Below are 17,891 nucleotides of genomic sequence, written 5' to 3'. Positions count from 1 at the left end.
AGCAGCTCCGACTATCTCTCATCGAACTTGACGACTATCTGCTCCTCTTTCGACGCAACCTTTCAATTCCCAGCGTCGGAATTGCCTATCACTACACTCATACGAGAAGCACTTTTGACGTCCCCCATCTGGACGCTGAGGTGCTTTGGCGAATTCGAAAAGTCTTTGCTATCGTTCCAATCTTATCCTACCCTACCCTACCCTTCCGTTCTCCGGCTCCTGGCCGTAACCTCTTCACCTTGAAAACTCTCTCTCGCTCTCTTGTCCTTGGACGAAGTAACGACGACCATATCTGCCTCTCCCCATACGCTTTCACGAATTGACGGTCGGAATCCGCCTCACCATTACGACAATCCTGTCCCTGACTCCGCCTTCGACAAAGTCTGACGCAATTGATTTATCCCGCGCGGCCTCACGGGTAGCAAACTTTGACGATCCATTAGTCTACCAAGGTCAACACTCACTCGTGCCAAGTTAAAACTGGCCGAGATACATTCAAAACAAACTTACCGCAATACCGTTTCTGATCAAAAACAACCATAATGCCTCCCTCAGCCCACTCGCCCAAGCGGTCCCCCCAGACTGCCGCAAAGGGTATCCAGCGCAACCCGACTCGTCGACCCTCCGCTCATTCCCTCGAACACACCCTGACGGGTCGCTCACCTAGAACCTCGAACAAGGGCCTCGCTCTTGGATCATTGGGCATGGACCGGAAACGCAGGGCTTCGTCTATATCGGTCTCCAGTGTGTCGTCGGTCTCCTCCATCGAGGAGCTTAGCGACGAGGAGGATAACGACTCGGAGGACGATGATGCCGACGATGAAGAAGATGAACAGCCGGCTGTTCGCGGCCCGTCTTATGGCCGTCGGGATCGGTCTCATAAGACGGGCATGAAGTCTGCCAAACGGACCAAGAAGATGAAATACTCCGATGACGATGGCTACGATGGCCAAAGAAGCAGTGATGACGATGACGATGACGATTCTGACGAGGACAACTCGGATGATATCTATGCTGCCGTTGATTATATCAGTGACGGAGAAGACGATGAGGACAACGATGTGGAGAAACTCGAGGAATTGTTGATCGTCGAGTCCGAGGATGAGCATGCCGTTGAGAACATCTTGACCGTCGCCGCCGCCACAGAGACCAATGACTGGGCCGGCCCCAATGTCTTTGACGACCATATGCTCCTGTCGGCTGCGTCATTTTTCGACGACGAACAGCTCTATAGCGCAATGGAAACCTTCGGCGACGAAATGGCCAGCGAGACTGCCGTCGAGATACCCATGCCCCGCCGGGTGCACTTTGAAGAAGACTCCGATTCTTCCTCCGACAGTGATTCACACACTGAAGACGAGATTCCAAGTGACTTCCTCCAACAGGACAGCCTGGATCCCCAGCTGCGTCGTATGATCGAGAGCGACAATGAGAACTTCCCGCGCCAGCGCCGTCAGTCAGAGGAGATGTTTGCCGACTCTGACTACGGACATTCGAACATCTATCACGTGGAATCCGACGCTGTTTCCGAGGGTTCGGAATCGAGCGGCTATGAGAGTATGCAGAATGCTTGGGAACTTTTTACACTACGTTTGCTGACCCTTTTGAAGCCGATGATGGCGAGACCACAGATGAAGACCTTCCCCCTCCCGCTACCATCACTCATCCCAGATCTATCCTTCGCCGCGATTCATCCGCCTCTCTTGCACCTCCCGTCGAGGAAAAGCCTGAGCCTGTGAGTCGGCGCCGCGGGCCTATCATGGGTACCTTCGTCGCGGACCCCCACAAGCCTGTTGCGCTCGTTGATTGCACTGGTAAACATCTGGTCATTATTCCCGCCTATGCCTCGTCTCGCCATGACTGGCTGGAGTCCGCTACCAACAGTGTATGTGGTACGGCTCACAACAGCCCACGTGCCACCACCATGCATCTCATCGATGAGAGCGATACAGATGCACTCGCATCGCCCGGCCACCTCGATATGAGCCCGATGCTGGCCTCCAGTGCCAATCTGATGATGACGGCACTCGGCAATGATATTGCCCCAGGCGGACAGGTGATGGGGCCTCCCGAGGCTTTTTACCCGTCTCGGGACTTTGCCATTGACAGTTCCTTCGAGGACGACGATGAGGATGATCCGGAATCAGCCCTGAATGTCGAGGACTTCATTGACTTCGGCCATGAGTCGTCCGATGATGAGATGGACAAGGTGTTTGAAGAGGAAACACTACTCTCACCCATGGCAGCTCAGACCAAGCATGCCGGCACTGGCACGCCAACCCCGAGCCGGGCTGGCGAGTCCCATCATGCTAGCAGTGCAGAGCGGTTCCTTAATCATTTGGATCGAGGCATTGTGACCGCATTCCGCCGCAATCACAACCGCTACCAAGCACTGCTGCGCCTGCCCCAACATCGGGAGTTTATGCCCGCCAACTCACCTTCTCGCCCTGCAAGTGTGTTTAGACACGCACGTAATGCAGACCAACGAACCCCTACGCGTAAGCGGAAACCCAACGGGTACAACGGTGGGGAAGCCGTCCGACGAAAGTTGATGGATGCCCACCGTCGCAGTCAGCTTCCCTTCTAAGAACGCTGGCTGTCGAAGTCTTCTATGACCCTTGTCACTCAGGTCTTATGGCGCACCCGTCGATGTGGTAGCCCTCGCTGAACTAAAAACAACGAAAACAATACGATTAACTGTACATTGCTGCCAAAGCGCTGATATCTAAAAAGACGGGAACCTAATTCTCGGCAAAAGCATAGAAAGGTACTCGGACTGCATGTTCTGACTGAAACAGTCGATTTACTCTCATGGTCTAGAGGATTGGAGGATTACTCCATGACCAAAAGTTCAGCTTGATGATGATGTTTCACGGAGTTCAAAAAGGGATATACCTTGTTGCGAAGGATCAGGTAAACTCTCATACTATCTTCTAGCTATGTTCTCAATCTCGTATGCCATGTGTCATGTTACGGCGTTTGTCATTTTCCAGGCTACTATAATTCGAAAATCAAATTTCTAGGATCGATTGTGATTATGTTTGATAACGTAGTACCACGCTCTGCTGAAGGTCCAATGAGACCGATCTCTGTGTTGCTCCATCCGACTGCGTGTTTCGGGATTATTGAACACACGGAAGATATGGAGCATCGAAGTGATACTACCCTATGCAAGCCACCGCCAGGGTAGTCGAGGGTATTGCGGCTTCATAGCTCAAAAGGTCCGGGCCTTTTGTGCAACATGCGAAGTGCATATCGTCGAATGCTTGACTCTGATGGGCCCGCTGGATATATATAGGTAACAAGCTAGACCCGAGTCTCGACGAATCCCCTTCGCCGTTCCCCTCCAAAGTTCATCAATATGAGGCCGTACCCTCCGACACGGTGCAGAACCGGACTCCACAGGCCCGAATTTTCATGCCAACCTCTGGGTGGCCAGCCTCTGGGAAGCGAAGCTTCTTCAGCAAGATGTCCGACGGTTGGCTGCCGGCCGCGATGAGCTAGCACCATTCGTAGTAGCTCATCTGTTTGTTTGCAGGTAGGATGGGTGAGGTAGTATCTCTCTGAAGCTTTTCTGGATGGAGGTAATTAGCATATCTTTTTTTTCCAGATGTGGAGATCGTGGAGATCTGCTATTGCTACTGCTGTTATTGTGAAATTTAGTATCTGCACCGTTCTTCATCTTCACATCATCTATTCAGATCCGGGCGCTAAGCCGCAGCAGCGATCTCCATCTGTTCGGTGGTTATTTTCAACAATGCTGAGATCGAACTTGCACCAGTAGTCTTTTGCGTTTGGTTGGTGATGAACTATCCTAATCTAGAAATGACTGGCGTTCGCTTTTTTCTTATTGGATCAGTAGGTTAGAAAACAAAAATAGCCGCTCAGGTTGGTAGATTTCCCTTTGCCTGAGTATGTTTGATGTTGCGGGCAGTGCCATGTTCGAGGGGGGAAGGTTGCAGCGCGAGACGCCCGTTTGCTGCATGGTGAGCTTAGAGGGAATTTTGTTCTGTAGGTTTTGTGGTTCGAACGATTTGAAATGAAAAGGCGAATTGGCCTTTTTTTTTTTTTCTTTTCTTTTCTTGTTTGCCGAGGGAGGGGTTCTTTGGGTGGCGGTTGGGTTATTTTGAGGTGGTGTGACTTAGTTGCAACAGTAGTTGAGTTTATTGTAAGTTAGTTGTACGTTACCTAGTAACTAGTCATCGCTCATCCCGCGGCAGACTTGCATCCTTCATCTACTAACTTACACCAACTACTCTCTCTCTCTCTTTTGGGATGTCTACATCTATCTTCTTGGCAGGTACTTGTTGGTCTGAAAAGATAGACAGAGACTCATCGTCATTGTCTTTTCCAAACGGAGCTAAGCCTGAAGGAGTCGGGCTGTCATTGTTAACACTGTGAGACTGTTCTCAACTCTCTTTACCTCTGGTTGCAAGACAATGAATGAATGAATGAATGACCACCTAGCTAATGGCCCCTCCGGCACATTACCTCACCTCACCTCCACCAGGACCTGCGCCTATTCTGGGATCAGCTCCGACAATAGCCTCTCGTCGACGGTGATTGGCGATGGGTGTAATTGACTTCGCGCCTCCCCCTCGTTCCCTCCAGTCCTTGTCAGGGTCCTTCAGCCTGTTCCTGCACTAGCGGAACAGTCGGCGCCTCCGCGTTGGGTCGGCTCTCCGTCGCACCAACCGCTCACTACAACCTTGAAGAATGTCTTACTTGTAGAGACGAGGAAATCCAAATGCTTCGCCAGCCATGCTTGCATGCAACATCCCCGGCCAGTGAATGGACGGGGTGGGTGGAGTCTTGACCGGGCATGGTCCCTCTTCCTCAGAGTCTCTCGGGCAGGAGGGCTCTTTATCCTATTGCTTTTGATGGATACCACTCAACCCCGACCCTGTTGCAGCATCCCGGTGTTATGGATTTAAGAGATCAAACGCCCTCTTTGAAAGCGGGTGGGTCGCTGCGTTTCTTTCTATTCACTTTCTTCGCTCTCTACAATTGTGTTGCTATTTATTCCCCTTCCCATTGTTGTTGGTGCTCGTTGCTGGACATAGAGACATTCGTTTCATCTGACTACTAACACTCGTTCGATCTTGTCAATCGCTTTTGCTGTATACTTTTTCTCTCTCTCTGTCTCTTCGACATCTTCTTCTTCTTCTTCTTCTTCCTCGTTCTCAGTATCGTCGTCGTAAGGTATCTTGACCACTGAAGGATATCAGCCATCTCTGTCTCATAGCATCATAAGACTTTACTCTCGCTCAGTCACTTCGCTTATCTATTCGCCATGAGGGCCATTGCCTCGGTCTCTCTTCTGGCTCTCGTCGGCGTGGCCCAAGGGTCAAGTGTGGTAAGTTTGTCTACCTCAGATCCGCAGTGCTCGTGCTGATATCCGCAGTGGTGGAACACCGACGAGAGCTTTACCAGCCCTGACAACACCAAGACGACCTGTTCTGAGCAGCAGCAAGCTGGGTTTGACTGGTCCGACCTGGCTGTCGGATCCTCCCCGAGCTATGCAGGCTTTGAGTTCTCGGGCTTCTCCGTGCGCAATAATTTCAGCACGGCTTCTGGCGTAAGTATGACGGCGTCGGTGATGGAGATGAAAGTTGCTGGCTAACTGGACCAGGCCAAATCCATCGTGGGAACACTCACCAAGGATACCTCGTCGGCTCCAGAGATATCATCTGCATCAAAGGACCAAGACTTCTCCGTCAATGACTTCCAGCTTGCCACCTCCCGCACTGCTGACATCCGCATCGTTTATGGCATGGCTGATGGTACCACCTGCAATACCTTTGCTTCTGTCTCCGCCAACGGGTCCACTGTCGCCAATGACCAGTGCGGCGGTGCCACCTCCGTGAGCTTTCTACTGGCTGAAGAGGCGAATGTCGATCTCTGCTTGTTGAGTGTGTACAGGATTGGATTCGACTGCTCTTCTGGTAAGGCGTCGACAGCATCCAATCCTTCCGACACTGCGTCTGGGCTCAATGCGAGGGCGTACTCCGTGCCGCTCATTCGAAAGGATCGGACCACTCCTGCAGCTGTCGTGACTCCTGCCCCAGAGGCGCCGACTAATAACCTGGCGACTTCGACATACTATATCACCAGTGAAATCGTGATCACCAGCTGTGGCCCTTCGGTGACCAATTGTCCAGCAGACTCCACCACGGTGATTACGTCGACGATCCCCGTGTCTACTGCCGTTCATTCTGCCACAGAGACCTCTGCAGATGAGTCTTCGACGGAGGTGCCAGATGTTACCTCTACCAGCAGCGTGGAGTCTAGCGTCGCTGTCCCTACTGCTACTTCTTCCATCGTAACTGTCCCCGTCGATACTTCTTCTGGCACGACTACACCGACCGTCACGCCTTCTAGCAGCGCGGTCCACAGCTTAACGCACTCCAGCGAAGTCGTCCCAACTGTCACACCATCCACCAGCACGTCTAGCTTTACGCACTCGAGTAGCGCGCTTTCCAATACCCTTTCCTCTGGAAGCTCTCCTGTGGAGTTGACCTCTTCTCAGTTGATCCACACGCCTACGTCCGCACCTGTAATCACGCCAGGGCTTAGCTCCTCTGCTCCGGCTGCGGACAAGGTCACGGTGATTACCTGGGCCACGGTGACAAGCTGCCCGGTGACTTCGACGGGTACCGTCAGTGGAACTCTGACCACCTCTGTGGGCACTACTCTTTCTACGGTGACTATGACTTCAACATCGACTATCTGCACCAAATGCGTTGCCCGAACCAGCGTTCCATCGGGAGTGGCACCCATCTCCTCGGGCCCTATCTCGTCCAGTCCTGTCCCTTCTGCTCCCGTTACTACCCCAGGGCCCAGTGTACCTGCATCAAGCGTGGACAAAACTACAGTGATCACCTGGGTGACTGTCACAAGCTGCCCGGTCACCTCCACAGGGACTGTCAGCGGCAAGTTGACTACTTCAGTGGGCACGACGCTTTCTACCGTGACCATGACCTCAACGTCGACCATTTGCACCAAATGTATTGCGCCAAAAACTGTTCCGTCGGGCGTGGCGCCCATCTCCTCGGGTCCTGTCTCGTCTGGTCCTATACCATCCGCTCCCGTCACCACACCAAGTGTGCCCGTCTCGAGCGTGGATAAGACCACGGTGATCACTTGGGTAACCGTGACCAGCTGCCCGGTCACCTCCACAGGAACTGTAAGCGGCAAACTGACTACGTCAGTGGGCACGACACTATCTACAGTGACGATGACCTCAACGTCTACCATCTGCACCAAATGCATCGCCCCTTCTACCACTGTTCCTTCAGGCGTTGCTCCAATCTCTTCGGGTCCAGTTTCATCCGCTCCTGCCAATACTCCTGGCCCAAGCGCGCCCATCTCGAGTGTAGACAAGACGACCGTTGTCACTTATGTCACACTGACTACATGCCCTGTGACAGCAACGGTTTCTGAAGGCGGCTCTGTGAGTACTTCGGTGGGAACGACGGTGTCGACTGTAACGTTGACGTCCACTTCAACTATTTGTACGAGGTGCATTGCTCCGACGTCGGTTCCGTCGTCGATTCCTGCTGTGACTCCGACTTCGCTCTCTACGTCGCTCACATTGCCTCTTCCGTCTTCTGTGGCGCCTGTTTCATCTGGTCCTGTTTTTACTGTCACTGGTGTTGTCACCGGGTCAGTCACTGGTTCAGTTACTGGATCTGCTACTGGGTCTGCTACTGGGTCTGCTACTGGGTCTGCTACTGGAACTGCCACTGGCTCGGTCACCAGTTCTACTACCTCTGGTACTGTTACTTCGGCTCCCATCCCATCAGGTCCTGTCTCATCGGGACCCGTTCCAACAGGACCCGCGCCATCGAGTTCTGCCCCAATCACCAGTGTGGATAAGACTACTGTTGTCACATATACCACAGTGACTACTTGTCCTGTGACATCGACAGTCTCCGACGGTGGTTCTGTGTCGACGTCGGTTGGAACTACAGTTTCAACCGTCACACTTACTTCGACCTCAACTATCTGTACCAGGTGCATTGCGACAACAATTCCCTCTGGTGTGGCACCTATCTCCTCCGGTCCGATCTCATCGGGCCCAGCTCCGTCAGGCCCCGTCCCAGTCACTAGCGTGGACAAAACTACTGTGGTTACATATGTCACTGTCACGACTTGCCCTGTGACCTCGACGGTCTCGGAAGGGGGTTCTGTAAGCACATCAGTAGGAACTACTGTCTCAACTGTCACACTTACCTCAGTGTCAACCATCTGCACCAAATGCATTGCTACAACAGTCCCATCCGCTGTGGCTCCCGTCACATCTGGGCCCGTTGCATTAACTACTTCAAGTGTGGACAAGACCACAGTCGTCACAATCACCTCGGTGTCCACCAGCCCTGTGACCACTACAGTCTCGGCCGGCGGAACTGTCTCTACTTCGGTGGGCTCCAGTGAATCAACAATCACTATTACATCGGTGTCAACCATCTGCACCAAGTGCATTGCGCCTACAACAGTCCCCTCTGCTGTGGCTCCTGTTACATCGGGTGCCATTTCGTCAACCTTTTCAAGTGTGGACAGGACCACGATTGTCACAATAACTTCTGTTGCTACCAGCCCCGTGACAACCACTATCTCTGCAGGTGGCACTGTATCTACTTCGGTGGGGTCCACTGAGTCGACTGTATTTGTCACCTCGACTTCGACCATCTGCACGAGATGCATTGCTCCCACGCCAGTTCCATCAGGTACTTCACCTATTTCATCTGAGTTGCAGAGCACAACCACTGTAGTCACCTGGGAGACTTTGACAACTTGCCCGGTCACCACGGTCATCACCTCGGGTGGTGTTCCTTTTACCTCGGTTACAAGTACTATCTCGACGGTGACTCTGACCTCGGTTTCCACCATCGCAACATCTGTTGCTGTCAGTGTTCCCTCAGCCCCAGCTTCTGTCGTAACCGGCTCCCCTTCCGTGCCAACAGCCAGTGCTTCCACTGTGACCGTAACCACTTCAACTGGTGCTCCTTCTGGGCCCACAGGTGTCTTGCCCGTCTCTTCTCAATCTCAGATTACAACTGGGCCTCCTCCCACCGTGACGTCTGCCATCTCTTCTGGTGGTCCATCGGGCCCTACAGGTGTCTCCCCTGTTTCCTCTGAGCTTGAGAGCACGACGACAGTCGTCACTTGGCAAACATTGACCACCTGCCCAGTGACTACAGTCATTACTTCAAGTGGTATTCCAGTCACTTCGGTCACTAGCACAGTCTCAACCGTGGTTTTGACCTCTGTCTCCACGATCTGCCCCAAATGCTCGGCCACTCCAACCGCTGTGGCTCCTGTCACGTCTGTTGAGAAGGCAACCACTGTGGTGACATGGCAGACTGTAACAACATGTCCCGTCACGACGGTGATCACCTCTGCTGGACAGCCGATTACCTCAGTCTCCAGCACTGTGTCCACAATCACAATGGTCGCGACATCAACCATCGCAAGGACGGTCGTGGTTCCCACCGGAGTTGCCCCCGTTACCGGGGTTTCCTCATCGGCTCCATCTGCCTCGTGTCCCAGCGTGGTTCCCAAGTGTATCAACACCTGGCTCGAACTGGTCCCCAAGTGCACCTCGAACAGCGACACGAGCTGCTACTGCCCCTCGGCAAAATTCACCAAGAAGGTGATTGAATGCATCCAAGCGTGGGGCTCCTCCTCGACAGAAGTCCAAGCCGGCCTCTCATGCTTCACTGGACTCTGTGCAGCCTGGGTGCCCCAGAACCCCGGCATTGTCACAAATATCCCGTCCAGCATTACGCTAGGCCCGACCCCCGCCCCAAGCGGTGTCGCGCCCGTCAGCGGTCAAGTCACCCACACTGGAACGAGCGTCAGGCTGACCAGCGGACCTGCTGCTGCTCCCTCAGTTCCCTGCACCACAATCACCTACTCCACCTGGACAGTGACCGTCCCGCAAGTCGTATTCACAACTGCCACAGCCAGCTCAAAGACAACGATCGGTGTGATCCCCGGGGGCGGTTCCCCAACATCGACTCGGTTGCCGAACCCCTGGTTCCCATCTTCCTCAGCCTGGATCTCCCGCTCAGGCACCCCCACCCCGACCCCGACCCCGTCGCCGAGTTACACACCCTTGTGGTCGAATACCGGTGCAACGCTGGGTGTATCCTGGACGTGGTGGGTGGCTGTTGTTCTGGCTACGATCATCGGCTTGGCTTAGTCCAGTTGGCCAATGTTTCATAGTCATATTTAGTAAAATAGGAGCGCAAACAAATCTGGCAGGTTTCTTTTCCCGTTGAGCTCGGTGGTTATTGTTTTCTTTTTGTTCTCAGTTTGAATCAGGAAGCAGTTTAGTCCAAGACGGTCAATGTACTTTAGCTTCGATTTCTATTCTGCACTCATAATTCACTAGTGTGTAATACTTGATCTACTTCTTCTTGCTATTGATGGACTAAGATGATGTAGTAGACGCCGTGAGAACTGGTGTTTTATAGCCCCACGATGAGGCCAGAGACTCTCGTGTCGTAGATCATGAAAAGGGTTTTGATGCGGTTGGCGGGGGCATTTGCCGGGTCATTCATTCATAGGGAGGTATAAGTTGTGATTGTGGGGGTAGATTGAGGTGTTGATACCGATACCATCAATCATGGGATAGATAGAACCATCAAATGAGAATGCATTGTTGTTGCTGCAGACGGAAAAGAGTCGGCCGAAGATCGGAAATAATTTCGGCCCTTCGTAACTCCGGCGGGCTCGGAATTAACCGACCGTCGCCGACTCCAGAGAGCATGAATGATCCAGTAGCGGAGGCGGTGCAGGCTGATCGTTCATCTTCTGGTATGGACCTCAATGGACCATCAACCACCTCAGGGCCGCCGTCACCTGGCGATCTGATTGCCCAGCAACGCAAAGACGCCATCCAAGCGGCCGCCCAGACCCCCAGCGATGCCGGGCTCTTCGCGCAGCTTACCAGCAATCCTTTCTTCACAGCGGTGAGCAATTCAACGCGATCAACGAAAACAGGTTTTTGGTTCTTTTTGAGGAGGAGAAAGATACTGATGCTGTGTTTGGTGACACTAGGGATTCGGTCTCGCAGGTCTGGGAGCTGGACTGAGTCTAGCGCAAAAGGGACTCCGCCATGGCGCTGCGCTCCTCCGCCGGCGCATGCTCGTCGACGTCGAGATCAGTGTCAAGGATGAATCCTACCCGTGGTTTTTGCACTGGATGACGCTGTACCAAAGCTCCCAACTCAACACGACTCGCGTCGCCGCCACCGCCGCCGCCAGCCGGTCTGGCTTCATGGAATCGATCCTCCGCAAACTGACCCCGGGCACGCGCCATCTGTCCATCCAAACGCAGAAAGTCGAACACACCAACGGCGCCATCCACACGCAGTTCGCCCTCGTCCCGGGTATGGGCCACCACGTGCTGCGGTACAACAACGCCTTCATCTTCGTGAACCGCATGCGCGAGGCCAAGTCGGTGGACCTGAAGACCGGGCAGCCGTGGGAGACCATCACGCTCACGACGCTGTACGCCCATCGCCACGTGTTCGAGGAGATCTTCAAGGAGGCGCACGCGTACGCGGTCCAGGCGCACGAGGGCAAGACGACCATCTACAACAGCTGGGGCACGGAGTGGAAGCCCTTCGGCAAGCCGCGGACCAAGCGCCCGCTGGAGTCGGTGATCCTCGACGAGGGCGTCAAGGAGCGGATCGTGGAGGACGTCAAGGACTTCACCGCGAGCTCGAAGTGGTACCAGGACCGGGGCATCCCCTACCGCCGCGGCTATCTGCTCTACGGGCCGCCCGGCACGGGGAAAAGTTCGTTCATCCAGGCTCTGGCCGGCGAGCTGGACTACGACATCGCCATTCTGAACCTGAGCGAGCGCGGGCTGACCGACGATCGGCTGAACCATCTGCTGACGATCCTGCCGAACCGGACGCTGGTCCTGCTGGAGGACGTCGATGCGGCGTTCTCCAACCGCCGCACCCAGACGGACGAGGACGGGTACCGCGGGGCCAACGTGACGTTCTCCGGGCTGCTGAATGCCTTGGACGGCGTGGCGAGCGCCGAGGAGCGGATTATCTTCCTCACCACCAACCACGTCGAGCGACTGGATGAGGCGCTCGTGAGACCCGGCCGGGTGGACATGACGGTGCGCTTGGGCGAGGTCAGTCGCTATCAGGTCGGCCGTCTCTGGGACCGGTTCTACGGGGAGCTGGAGCAGAGCGCCGTCTACCGCCAGGCGTTCCTCGACCGACTGCAGGAATTGGGGCTCATCGAGGATGCAGATGGGAACAAGGCCGATCTGTCGAGGAGCACCAGTGCGGCTGCCTTACAGGGCCTGTTCCTTTACAATAAGGGCAACATGGAGGGCGCCATTGCTATGGCCGAGGGGTTGATGTTCAGGGTTCATCACAGCGATTAAAGATTTTGTAGATTAGAGTCGAGTCTCATGTAAATTAGATCTAAGCACAGGCTGGTTGATGTATTATAGCCACTCGGCAATTTGTCGTTCATTGTGTTGTGTCTTGGTGGAGCGCGCTTACGGCTTTGCTGATGTCACGCTGCATTGTTGTTGATTCCCCGCCATCTTCATCCATCCTGCTACTACTTCCATTACTTCACACTCCCCCCTCACTCACGACTCACGACTCACTATCTCTGCAACTCTTGGCTCTGAGCCATAGCAGTTAGCACGAATGAATTAACCAGTCATGGCCGTTCACAAGGGCCAGCAGGTGACGATATTGCGCTATCCAGCCTCCTGCAGACGTCTCTAAACCATGCAACCCATGCAACTATTCTTCAGACCACGCGACGGTCAAATCATGCACCACAGCCGATCAATCATCACTTAGACAATAATCTATGCCGGCCAAATCAGATCGCCCATCACCTCTGCTATCACTTTCCGACGCGCCGTGCTAAACAATAGTCACGCCGGTGCCAAAGCGGGGGAGCCTATCACCGCTGCTGCATGGTGGGCCATCTAAGCGCCGACCACGGGCGTTCAGGGATCCCTCGCGTTCTGCGCCCCGGTGACAGCCTGTCATGTCGCAGACCCTTGCCGCCCTTTCGATGGCCGGCTTATCGAAGTTTGGCAGGCCAAGCTTGCCCCGAGGTCTATGTGTCTGTGCCGTTGCCGTCACCGCTCCGTGACACGGGGGTGGGTGGGCGATTGCGTTGCCTGGCGGGTCGAGTATATCTATGCTCTGTCGCCTATTGTTTTTCTGGGGTTGGTGTCCAATGGACTGACTTGCTGGAATTGTTCAGTGGTGTTGAGCTGTGCATTGACTGACTTGCTGGTATTGTTCAATAGTATTGACGTGTGCAGTGACGATCACTTGCTTCCAGGACGTCTTCTCAGATCATGAGCTCGTTTCAGCTCTTTCCCACATCTCCGGAGAGTGGGACCTCTAACAACCCGTTCTTAAAAGGGAAGCGAAGGCAAGCCGGCGGTCGACCGCTGGCTGATGCGATCCCTCTCAAGACCCTCGGTAACAAGGGCACCGTGGCCGAGGGGATGCTTTTCCGCGTGGACCAAAATCCCGAGAGCGTCCCAGCACCCCCAAAGGCCCACGTTCCTCGGCCCTCGCAGTCCTCATCGTTGGGAACACCCCAGGAGCACGATGCACGCCGGAATGCTTCACATGCCAACGCCACTACATCGGAAGACCGGATGGCCGGGCGAGTGGGGTCTTCATCCAGCTCGAAACGCAGCAAAGGAGGGTCCACGCCCATCGCAGAAACAACGCCCAAGTCAGAGTCGCCGGCACCTCCTATGAAGTCCATGTTTCCCCAGTATAACCCGCAGCTACCACTCAATCAGCAAGCATACTATCCCCAGGCGTCCGGCCATACTCCTCGGAATTACTCAAGACCAAGCAACATCCTCCTGTCGCCTGCCCCGGAGATTGACCAGGTCCTCGGCCCGAAGACGGTGCCTGCTAGCGTGCTGAATTTCCCCTTGGGGGTGCTGGATACACCTGAGATGCGATACTCTTCCGTGGAGGAGCTGAGGAGTTTGTGGGAAGCGGCCAATGGTCAAAGGCCGCAGAATATGCCGGAGACGTTCAATCTGCGTCTGCAACGGTGAGCATGGGATGTTTGGGGAATGTTTGAATGGTTGCTGACTCGATGCAGGAGTGGGCCTACATCATTTTCCTTCGGAGAACCCACCGCGCCATTCTATACGATGCAGATTGAACCGAATGACGGGATCTCTCTGACGAGGATCAATCCCTCCAGATCCAGTAATAGCGTTCCGATAATGACATTCAAAGTGGAGGATCGATCTCGGCGGGAACTGCGCGGAGACAATCTAGTCTCGCTGCTGCTGCCCCGCCTCGCCGCCGTGCTAGCCCTGGATCAGGTTGCGGAGATGGTCAAGGAGCACCAATTGCCCCACCAAGATGCGATCGAGCTGGAGGCTGATGCTCTCAAGCGGGTGGCCGAGCAGGAGTCATGCAAGCTGTTCTGGAATTCGACAAAACATAACTACGAGCTGCACCACCCGGCTCTTTGCAAGCAGCCGCCGGCGTTAGTCGGCGCGGCAGGCATCCCTTTGTCCCCGGTGCGATCGAAATACGCTGGGAGTCTGCAAGTGACCGTGTCCAGTGCCTCTGCCGAGTCCCGGTCCAGTCAGCCCCCGATCATTCTCGTGACCACGCCCGTGTCGGCCAACGCGATCGAGTCGGCCAACACGGCGGCGACGCCCCGCACCTCCACGCTGCCGTTGATGGACTCGGACGAGCCGCTGGCCGCGTTGGACCTGGGGACGATGACCCTCTCAATCTCCGGGGTCTCGACCATCAACACCGTCCCGTCTCTGTACGCGATTGACTCCGTGGTCGCGGCGATGCTGGCCGTCGCCGTGTCGGACGAGGCCACCGGCCCGATCCTGAAGGAACTGGTGCTGTACGGATCCGAGCGGTCCATCACGCCATGGGGACAGGGACAGGGACCGTACGGCACCGGCTACCGCAGCGACCTGGTCACAGCAGCGGCAGAGCGGGATGAGGCGCAGAAGGGCCACCAGCTGTGGTCGACGGTGAAGTCGGCGTTATCGTCATCGGTCTCGGAGAAGAGCGAGCAACCACCGCGGCGCTGGTACCGGTCCTGGGGCCGGGGCCCCCGGGCCCAGAAGAAGAACCGGAAAATCGTGGTGGAGGAATTCGACCTGGAGCGGTACGGGCGGTACGGGCATGGCTCGTCGCGGGAGGGCCAGAAGCTGCCGGGGATCACGCGGGCCATTCTGCGGGTGGTGTTTTTGGGGTTGGAGGTGGTGGTGCAGCTGCTCACTTGGGCGGTCAAGGTGTTTGCGTGGGTGCTGGTGAACGCCACGCGGTGTGTGACCAGCGAGAGGTTTTGATTCTTGCCTTTTGGTTGAATATACTCAGTACAGCTCTGTTGGATAATTCGTTTTAATGACAGGGGATGCGGAGCATTCCATCTTGCCACTTCAACTTCCCGTTCCAACTCCCGTTCCAATTTGTGTCTATTATTGCCTCTCGGTCGCCTCTTTTTAGGGATGCGTAGATGCTTACACTGATTCCCATTCGCCCCTGGCCAGTGACATGCATACATGCAGATAGATGCACACCCGGGATGTGACACTACAAACTTTGGCGATACATTCGCCGGCCGCATACCTTACTCGATCGAGACGCTCCCCTACATTCCGCTCTGCGACGTCGGACCGCGCCACCTTTGAGGATTGGTGCTGGAATCTGGAATCCAGGGGATGGCGATGCAAAGTCGATCGGGATGGGAGGGTAGCATTGCATGTATGTATGTATGTATGTATGGGGGGAGGACTGAGTGCTGACCACTTGTATATAGGCGGACGCAACACCATAGAACCCTGCCATCAAGCTCCCTTCAGGATATCATCTTCACCATCCAGAGACTGTAGTGCTGTGTGCTGTGCACTGTGCACACACGAACAAGATGCGTGCAGCAATTCTTATCCTCTCGACCATCACCCTCGCCACGGCTACTACCAACAAAGATCTGGGGTATCTCCGCTGCGCCGTACGCATCCCCCCCCTCTCTTCCTTGACTTTGTCCCGACATCTTGGACCATGGGATATCGAATACTAATGAATAAGAGAGGGTGTAGTCTTCCATAGCCCGGTCCTACCAGACGCCTCAATCCCAGTCCCAGTCCCAGTCCCAGTCTCAGTCCCAACCCGAAGCCCAATGCACCTCCCCCTCCGCCCTGGATTGCTTCTGTAATGCCCCGTTCGATCCCTCGGCGCTGGACCAGGCGACGCTGGATGAGTGTGCTGGTGAGGGTGTTGGTACGCCCCCCCCTGCTCCTAACGCTTGATCTATTGTTTGAGGCGCGCGTGTGCTAACGGTATAGAACCCGAAAACATCCCCGCGTATATCTGCGACGACGCCAACGTCCCCGTCTCGCCGCGGAAGGGCAGTGTGCCGATGGTGAGGATTGGGGTTGTTGAGGAGGAGGATGCTGCTGCTGCTGCTGCCGAGACCCCCGCTCCGCTGAGAGGGAGTTTGCCCATGGTCCGGGTGGGCGATTCGCTGGGGACTGAGGATGCAGGTGCGAGTGGGGGTGTGAGTGCTAGTGCCAGTGCCAGTGCCAGTGCCAGTGCTATTGCCAGCGCTAGCGCCAGCGTCCTTGGTGGATCGCATCGAGGTAGTCAGCCCATGGTGCGCGTGGGGGATCTGCAGGCTAGTAGCTCTGCAGCTGCATCTTCAAGCAGTCTAGCTACGCCCACCGCAATCGCTAATGCTGAAGCTGAAGCTGCTGTCCCGCGCCGAGCAAGTCGGCCCATGGTGCGGCTGGGCGGAGAGACCACGATCACGACCCTGAACCAGCCTCTCGCACAGGCAGATACAAACCCCCACGCCCAAGGACAAGCACAGACACAGGCATCAGAAGCAGGCCACCTGAAAGCAAGAGCCTACAGCCCCAACTTGCACCCGGACCCCCTTCTCCTCCCGGAGGACGTCCTCCCTCTTCCTTCTGATGATTCTGTTCTTGGCACTGCAGCAGCAGCGCAAGCACCAGGCCAAGCACCAGGCCAAGAAGAGAAGAACGTCCCCCTCCCCCTTGAGTCGGTGGTTATTCCAGATGGGAATGTGAATCCAGATGTTGCGGCTGCTCCTGGCCCCTATACCAACTTCAACACCCATACCCAGATGGAAACCCAATCCCAAACGCAACCCCAACCCCAAGCTCCGCAGCAGCAGCAGCAGCAACAAGAAACCGAGGTCCTCGCCTCGGAGCTAACGTCCTGCGCGTGCTCTGCTACTGCTACTGCTACTTCTGGTGCTGATGCTGGTGCGGCTGGCACTCCCGCCAGCGCTACAGCGGTCCATGCTGCTGCTGCTGCTGCAACCTTCCAAACAAGCGCAACCACACCCCCCACCCCCACCTCCTCCCACTCAAGCTCAACCTCAAAAACCACCCCCACAACGCTAGCAAGCGCAAGCAGCCTCCCCGTCCCGACGATCACCTCCTCGTCCGTGAAGCTCGTGACCGTGAACCCGACGGCCACGGCCACCGCGACGGATGTTCGGGGGTCGAGTGCTTTCCCTTCGGGCAAGGGGCAGCAGGCTCCCGGGGCAGGGGAGCCGAATGGCGGGTTGTTTCAGGGGGGTGCGGGGGCCTTGCAGAGGCGTGGCTGGGGGGTTCCGGGGGTGGGTTGCTTGGTTGGGGCGGTGGTGCTTCTTCTGTGATGAACCTTTCATGAAATGATGGGAGTGGTGATGTGTGCGTTTGGGTCATGATTTCTTTCTGGATGGATGGATACTGATGCTGGCGTTTGTGATATTGGGTTTTGAACAGGGGTCGATTTCTTGATTTGATATTGGATGGGAAAAGATTGTGCAGGAAGAGGTTAGGAGATTGGGTTTGGATGTTCTGGTTTA

At 55.4% G+C, this 17,891-nt stretch overlaps 7 protein-coding genes across 7 annotated transcripts; 6 read left to right on the top strand and 1 right to left on the bottom strand.

Annotated features, from left to right (window-relative positions):
- The first annotated feature begins 287 nt into the window (after positions 1 to 287).
- BO95DRAFT_29780 (uncharacterized protein) lies at positions 288 to 3,003 on the top strand. Its single transcript, XM_025581761.1, has 2 exons — positions 288 to 1,557; positions 1,611 to 3,003. The coding sequence occupies exons 1-2, from the start codon at positions 543 to 545 to the stop codon at positions 2,585 to 2,587; spliced, it is 1,992 nt and encodes a 663-aa protein (XP_025436640.1). The 5' UTR covers positions 288 to 542; the 3' UTR covers positions 2,588 to 3,003.
- An 844-nt stretch (positions 3,004 to 3,847) lies between these two features.
- Positions 3,848 to 4,763, bottom strand: BO95DRAFT_436984 (uncharacterized protein; the record flags this gene model as incomplete). The annotated part of the gene is made up of 4 exons (XM_025585254.1): positions 3,848 to 4,009; positions 4,248 to 4,380; positions 4,492 to 4,638; positions 4,726 to 4,763. The coding sequence occupies 4 exons, from the start codon at positions 4,761 to 4,763 to the stop codon at positions 3,848 to 3,850; spliced, it is 480 nt and encodes a 159-aa protein (XP_025436639.1).
- A 530-nt stretch (positions 4,764 to 5,293) lies between these two features.
- BO95DRAFT_469101 (extracellular serine-threonine rich protein) lies at positions 5,294 to 10,207 on the top strand (the record flags this gene model as incomplete). Its single annotated transcript, XM_025589413.1, has 3 exons — positions 5,294 to 5,356; positions 5,405 to 5,578; positions 5,633 to 10,207. 3 exons carry the CDS (start codon positions 5,294 to 5,296, stop codon positions 10,205 to 10,207), a joined length of 4,812 nt encoding a protein of 1,603 aa, XP_025436638.1.
- Positions 10,208 to 10,826: 619 nt separating this feature from the next.
- Positions 10,827 to 12,417, top strand: BO95DRAFT_376362 (bifunctional AAA family ATPase chaperone/translocase BCS1; the record flags this gene model as incomplete). Its single annotated transcript, XM_025583200.1, has 2 exons — positions 10,827 to 10,979; positions 11,068 to 12,417. 2 exons carry the CDS (start codon positions 10,827 to 10,829, stop codon positions 12,415 to 12,417), a joined length of 1,503 nt encoding a protein of 500 aa, XP_025436637.1.
- A 276-nt stretch (positions 12,418 to 12,693) lies between these two features.
- On the top strand, positions 12,694 to 13,332 carry BO95DRAFT_29740 (uncharacterized protein). The gene has a single exon (XM_025581760.1). It carries the CDS (start codon positions 12,970 to 12,972, stop codon positions 13,288 to 13,290), a length of 321 nt encoding a protein of 106 aa, XP_025436636.1. The 5' UTR covers positions 12,694 to 12,969; the 3' UTR covers positions 13,291 to 13,332.
- Positions 13,333 to 13,362: 30 nt separating this feature from the next.
- BO95DRAFT_457668 (uncharacterized protein) lies at positions 13,363 to 15,363 on the top strand (the record flags this gene model as incomplete). Its single annotated transcript, XM_025588494.1, has 3 exons — positions 13,363 to 13,399; positions 13,430 to 14,084; positions 14,136 to 15,363. 3 exons carry the CDS (start codon positions 13,363 to 13,365, stop codon positions 15,361 to 15,363), a joined length of 1,920 nt encoding a protein of 639 aa, XP_025436635.1.
- A 578-nt stretch (positions 15,364 to 15,941) lies between these two features.
- On the top strand, positions 15,942 to 17,699 carry BO95DRAFT_518995 (extracellular serine rich protein; the record flags this gene model as incomplete). The annotated part of the gene is made up of 3 exons (XM_025592003.1): positions 15,942 to 16,025; positions 16,114 to 16,294; positions 16,360 to 17,699. The coding sequence occupies 3 exons, from the start codon at positions 15,942 to 15,944 to the stop codon at positions 17,697 to 17,699; spliced, it is 1,605 nt and encodes a 534-aa protein (XP_025436634.1).
- Positions 17,700 to 17,891: the final 192 nt, after the last annotated feature.

This window comes from Aspergillus brunneoviolaceus (genome assembly GCF_003184695.1).
Source record: "Aspergillus brunneoviolaceus CBS 621.78 unplaced genomic scaffold BO95scaffold_110, whole genome shotgun sequence".
In the NCBI taxonomy this organism is placed as follows: domain Eukaryota; kingdom Fungi; phylum Ascomycota; class Eurotiomycetes; order Eurotiales; family Aspergillaceae; genus Aspergillus; species Aspergillus brunneoviolaceus.
Note: the sequence above shows the minus strand (reverse complement) of the source record. Positions and strands in the feature narration are given on the sequence as shown.